General features: G+C 45.3%; 1 protein-coding gene across 4 annotated transcripts in view; it reads left to right on the top strand.

Moving 5' to 3' along the window:
- The window catches only part of LOC138779683 (protein kinase C delta type-like), a 21,907-nt gene extending 16,327 nt beyond the window's left edge, over window positions 1-5,580 (top strand). The window contains exons 7-8 of one of the 4 annotated variants that reach the window (XR_011361140.1): window positions 1,588-2,421; window positions 5,336-5,580. Coding sequence is in view for 1 of the 4 variants with exons in the window: in XM_069956620.1 (XP_069812721.1) it covers window positions 1,588-1,740 (153 nt within the window). In the remaining 3 variants the exon portion in view is untranslated. Of the gene's footprint in view, window positions 1-1,587; window positions 3,327-5,335 lie in introns of those variants that run through there. The other 3 variants (XR_011361137.1, XR_011361139.1, XM_069956620.1) reach the window with 3 other exon arrangements.
- The last annotated feature ends 784 nt before the right edge of the window (window positions 5,581-6,364 follow it).

The raw sequence follows: 6,364 nt of genomic DNA, 5'->3' as shown, positions 1-6,364 counted from the left end.
ATGATGGGGGTGATAGAGGAGGTGAGGGGATGATGGGGGTGATAGAGGAGGTGAGGGGATGATGGGGGTGACAGAGGAGGGGGATGATGGGGGTGACAGAGGAGGTGATAGGGCCGGATTTAGCATCGGGGGTCTAATGGTGCAGAAAAATCCTATTCAGACCTGAGAGGGATCCGGGCAGCTGTCAGTGAACCGGGCCGGCGAGGACTGGTGGTGCGCGGGGCTCCCCCGCTCCGGGCTGTGACAGGAGTGGAATGCAGCCTGGGAGATGGGGCAGCCCCGGCGTCCAGGGCCACCAGGTGGAAACAGCGGCGGCGGCGGGCGGTGGACGCCGGGGCTGCCCCATCTCCCAGGCCGCATTCCACTCCTGTCACAGCCCGGAGCGGGGGAGCCCCGCGCACCACCAGTCCTCGCCGGCCCGGTTCACTGACAGCTGCCCGGATCCCTCTCAGGTCTGCATAGGATTTTTCTCGGGTCCGGCAGCCGCAGGGGGGACAGCATGCAGCAGACGCTGCTGTGCCCTGCTCCCCCTGCGATCAGCCTTACTCTCTCCATCTTCCCCCCGCAGCATCTCCAAGCCCGTTCCCCCACAGAACGCTGCTGAGCTGCTGCTGGGGGAAAGAAGGAGAGAGCTGCGGTGACTGGTGCCGGGACATTGCTGGGTGATAGCAATGTCCCGGCACCCAAAGCAAAAGTTTATTCAATTTCTCCCCCTCCGGCGGGGGGCGGGGGGGAGAGAGAGCTGCACACAGTTCTCCTGTACAATCACTGTGCGGTCTCTCTCTCCTCCCCGATTCTCGGGCTGGGACCTCAAGAAAATGGCGCCGCCACCCGCCCCATGTACTGTAGCTGTGTACTGCGCATGTCTATGCACATGCGCAGTACACAGTGACGGAGGCTCCAGTGAAGTGAACCAGACGGACTCCGTCGGTTCACTTCAATGATGTGGAGGTGCCGTATAGTGTCTGTGTGTGTGTCGTGAAATGACGTCACACACAGACACTATAAACATGGCAGCCCCCTGTGCAGCAATACATTTTAGAAAAAAATACTGAAACACTAGATAAAAAAAAAAAAAAACATCCAACAGACTCATTTATACTTAGTACTTTTCATTAAAAAATTTTCAAAAATGTGACACTGTCCCTTTAAGGGAATGCTTGTAACTGCAATGAACGCCCCATAGGGTCCACCTCACACAAGTTTGATCATTTTAATGAGAAATGGAAATGGATCCAAAAGGGAGAAGTATAGAACTTTTAATAAAACTAATTTCAGGTTCCACCGCTAGTTTTGACTAAAATTGTACCATAGAACAGTACCCAATGATTACAGAGTCTGTCCTTAAGACCAGGTTTTTCTCCCTGAGGTTTTGCCATGTTCGGGACTGTTATAGTACAATTGATTTAGCCTTTTCTATGCAATATGAAAAACATGTATTATGGGCTACAGGTAATGCTGGGAAATGAAACATTAAGCCATGGTTTATTTCTCATTAGTATTTTTGTGCTTGGAAGTTGGGGAAGGTGAAAACTGCCATTCTAATGACCATATCATGATATTTTCTTTTACCAATTTTTTTCGTAGCCGAACAACATCACGCCCAGCTTTAGACCATTCAAGATCGACAAGATCGAAGCAGCGGAGGCCAAGTCATCTATAACACCAGCCGCCCAGGACATGTTCCGAGGGTTTTCATTTGTCAACTGGGAAACCCTCAACAGGACACCAGCTCAATAGTCATCAGAGCAAGCTGTGTGCCTGAGCCAGAAGACCATCATGAGAAGTCCTGAAGAACAGAAGACCTGAGGACCCTGCATGGATGACAGTAAGTATGGTTGGAGGTAAGTAGCACTGTAACATCTGTGCATGAAATCATAGGCATGTAGAATACATTTCATAGATTAGTAGATTTCACTTCACTGAAGACGGCACTAGCTTTGTACTGTCTTGGGTGATGGGGAAATTTAAAGTACTTCCCGGCTATTAAAAGGCCGGATTTAACATCTTAGCCCATGCCTATGATTATTTTACAGTTACTGATAATGTTTCCTCATCTTTATGACTGTTCTGTCATGGGGATCAGGAAAAAGGTGTGTGTTGGCCGGCTATTAAGGGGTGGAGGAGGCCGGATTTTTTTTTTTTCTTCTTCTTTTTAAAACACCAGGTCAAAAAACATCGGGAGAGGAAGACAAGAGTAGAAGCCAGCAGATCCACTCAGCAGCTGGTGGTAAGTAAACGTGCTGTAATATCTGCACTACCAGTCATAGGCATGTGTAACACATTTTATTTTTACTAGAAAGTAGATTATCCTAAACTCAAGGCGTGGGACCAAAGATACGTGCCTGAGACCAAAGAGGAGGAAGACATCAAGAGGAGGAGGCTAGAGGTAATGCCAGCGGATCCACTCAGCAGCTGGCGGTAAGTAGCTCTGTAACATCTGTGCCAGAAATCATAGGCATGTAGAATACATTTCATACTGGTAAATAGATCTTCAGATTTCACTTCACTGAAGACGGAACCAGATTTGTACTGTCTTGGGTGATTGGGAAATATAAAGTACTCCCCGGCTATTAAGAGGCCAGATTTACCATCTTAGCCCATGCCTATGATTATTTTACAATCACTGGTAATATTTCCTCATCCTTATGACTGTTCTGTCATGGGGATCAGGAAAAAGGTGTGTGTTGGCCGGCTATTAAGGGGTGGAGGAGGCCGGATTTTTTTTCTCCTTCTTTTTAAAACACCAGGTCAAAAGACACCAAGAGAGGAAGACAAGAGGGGAAGCCAGCAGATCCACTCAGCAGCTGGTGGTAAGTAGCACTGTAACATCTGTGCCAGAAAGCATAGGCATGTATAATACATTTCATACTAGTAAATAGATCTTCAGATTTCACTTCACTGAAGACGGCACAAGCTTTGTACTGTCTTGGGTGATGGGGAAATTTAAAGTACTACCCGGCTATTAAGAGGCCGGATTTACCATCTTAGCCCATGCCTATGATCATTTTACAGTTACTGGTAATATGTCCTCATCTCTATGACTGTTCTGTCATGGGGATCAGGAAAAAGGTGAGAGTTGGCCGGCTATTAAGGGGTGGAGGAGGCCGGATTTTTTTCCCCCTTAAAACACCAGGTCAAAACACAACGGGAGAGGAAGACAGGAGGAGAAGCCAGCAGATCCACTCAGCAGCTGGTGGTAAGTAAAGGCACTGTAACATCTGCACTACAGGCCCTATTCCACGGAACGATTATCGGCCGCATTTGCCCGATATCGGCTGTTACGGCCGATAATCATCCCATGGAATAGGAGGCAGCGATCACCCGACATCAGGGGCGTAGCTAGGGGTTCAGCCTAGGGGGGGCGAGTGAGTCTCAGTGGGCCCCCCACCGATTACAGTATGTTACCCATAGGGAACCTCAGCACATGACAATGCTTTCTGAATAATATAGGGTATTACCTACCACATTATTCATAGTGAACAGGGACTGAGAACAGTGGAAAAGACTTTTTACATCTCACATATATAACCATGTAAAAAATAAAGGGGTTATCCAGCATTGCTAAAACATAGCTGTCTTTTTTTCCAGAAACGGCGTCACTCACCTCCAAAGCTTGGATGTGGTAGTGCAGCTCAGTTCCACTAAGAGATTACAACCAAGTTGTAATACCACACACAACATAGAGTAAGCTATGGTGCTGTTTCTGTTTTCTATCTAGCCATCCATCCATTCTTCTATCTCTTTTTTTTATATCTATCTGTCTAATATCTATTGGGCAGCATAAGGACTACACCATAGCTGATGGGCAATGACCAAATTAGCAACACCCAAAGGGGATACCCGCAGTACAAAGTAGTAGAGTAAATGTATAGTACAATTCTGGGTAATAATAAATAGTCCCATGCAGTTCAAGGCAACTATTTAACTAAAAGGAATAATTACTTTATAAATCCATAGAAACAATACATGAAAAATGTAGGAGAAATCAGCACCACTAATCCTGGTGTACAGGGTATATGAGAGCAGCCAATTGATGCCTCCATGTAGTATTTAGACCCAATTTTAGCCCTCATATAGTTTGCAGGGTCCCACTATGCTCTCATATTGTAAAAAGCCCACCATCTATACCCTAACATTGTAGATTATCCCCCTTGTTCCTCCATATAGAAGATAGACCCTCCCTGTGCTTCCCCATATAGTATTGAGGTCCCTCTGTAGTTAGGCCATCTGTGCCCCAATATAGTTATTATTTTCCTCTGTTTCCATGTAGTACTAGTTAGGGCCCTCTGTGCCCTCATATAGAAGTTAGCTACCCCTCTGTGCATCTATCTAGTATTTAGACCTCCATGTAGTATCCTCCATGTAGGCATCCCCTCCAGCACCATCTCATCTAGGTAATCCCCCTGGTATGTATTCCCCATGTGGCCACCCCCTTTCCCAGCAGTAATCTACCTGGTAATGCTCCTGGTGGTTAGACACCACCACCACCACTGTAAGTAGACTCTACTGTTCCTCCAAATTAGGTATACCCTTTTAAGTTAGCCAGGACATCCCATACCCCAACCCCCATATATGAAATCCTTCCTAGGAGTTAGCCCCACCCACCCACATAGGTCTCCACCTCTATAACTAAGGGGAAAAAAGCCTTACTTACCTGCTGTGCGGTTGCAGTACTGTAGTCTTCTGATGTCAACTCTCTCCCTGCTCTGTGAGCACACAAATGACATCATCTATGTCCCACAGCTCTAAGGGAGGAAACAGCCTCTTGTGGCCACAACAGTTATTGGCAGGGTGGAGAGCCAATGCTCTCCTCACCTTGTCAATCACCCTGCTGCATTCAACAGTATCTTCTCCTCACATACAAGCGCATACAGCTAAATAGTCAGACACAACATTCGGTAGCCGTGTGGGCCTCCCAGGAACACTAAGTGACCAATAAACATTTGTTAAGTCTGTCTGCAAAAGCAATAGCTTTTGTGGTCAGCATTAACTGGCGAAATCTTCAGTGGGCCCCCTGCCTGTGTGGGCCCGGGAGCATCCGCCCCCTCTGCCCCCACCAAATTACGCTACTGCCCGACATCGAACATGTTGAAAGACAAACGACTTATATAGCAACGGATCTGCTGCCATCGCTCACCGATCACCCAGGCAGCCCCCCCACACACACACACACCCGTGGCCCCCTCCTCACTCACCCGCTCGCTGCTGCTGCATTTTTTTTTTCCTTTTTAGAGACACCAGGTCAATAATGTCATCTGAGTAAGTGATGTGTCTCAGTGTTGAGAAGATCTTAAAGAGTTGGCCAGATGACTAGATGCCTTGCAATTATCAGGTATTATTGAGGAATCCATCGATATGAAGACACTTGACTAAGATTAAAGTTGAAAGGAGAAGAAGACAAGATAAAAAAAAAACAGCAGATGAAGAGCCAGGAGCTGAGTCTGAGACTGTGAACTTAGAATGTGCTAAAGTAACTGCCCTTTTAATATCCACAAATGTGAATGGCATGCAAGCTACAGGCTGGTCAAGATGATTCTGGAAACAAAAATGACTTAGCCATCACAGAACTCCCCCCCCCCCCCCCCCACCTCCATAAGTGCCAGTGCCTAGTATACAGTATGAGCGACTGTTCTATCCCTACAACTATAGCCTAGTTGTTGCATGCTGTATCAACAACCTTCAGTATAATAAAAAATTTAATATAAAAATAAAGCTTTCCTGTTTGCAACACAAAGTGTCTCTGACTTATTAATTACAGTATCTACAAGAGTTCAGTGTGATTGGAATATTCATCCTTGTATTGTATAATATGTTATCTGAAAGATATAGAAACTATTAATCAGTATAAATAATGAGTGGTATTTTTTGTGAAGGCTAATTTTCACACACAGTAATCTGTGTCAGAAGAGTAAAAAAGCAATGTGGCCACTAGGTGGAGATCTATTTACATTTTTCAATACACTACCCCTGTATACAAAAGGTAATAGGAACATTGTATCTGAATGGAAACAAAGAAGTGGCACACCGAGCATACATTAAATTTATTAGATTTCAAGGGGCAAACAACATTTCAATTGGCTGCATAATACACACACACACGTATATATATATATATATATATATATATATATATATATACAGTGGTGCCTTGGATTACGAGCATAATTCGTTCCAGGACCGTGCTTGTAATCCAAATCCACGCTTAAACCAAAGCAAATTTTCCCATAAGAAATCATAGAAATGCAGACAGTTGGTTCCGCACCCCAAAAGTAATTATTTATTATTCTGAATACCTTGTAAAACAAATAAAACAAACATTCAGAAACAGCAGAATATGTGATATTATAAGTAACTGTACATT

This window comes from Dendropsophus ebraccatus, chromosome 1 (genome assembly GCF_027789765.1).
Source record: "Dendropsophus ebraccatus isolate aDenEbr1 chromosome 1, aDenEbr1.pat, whole genome shotgun sequence".
NCBI lineage: Eukaryota > Metazoa > Chordata > Amphibia > Anura > Hylidae > Dendropsophus > Dendropsophus ebraccatus.
Note: the sequence above shows the minus strand (reverse complement) of the source record. Positions and strands in the feature narration are given on the sequence as shown.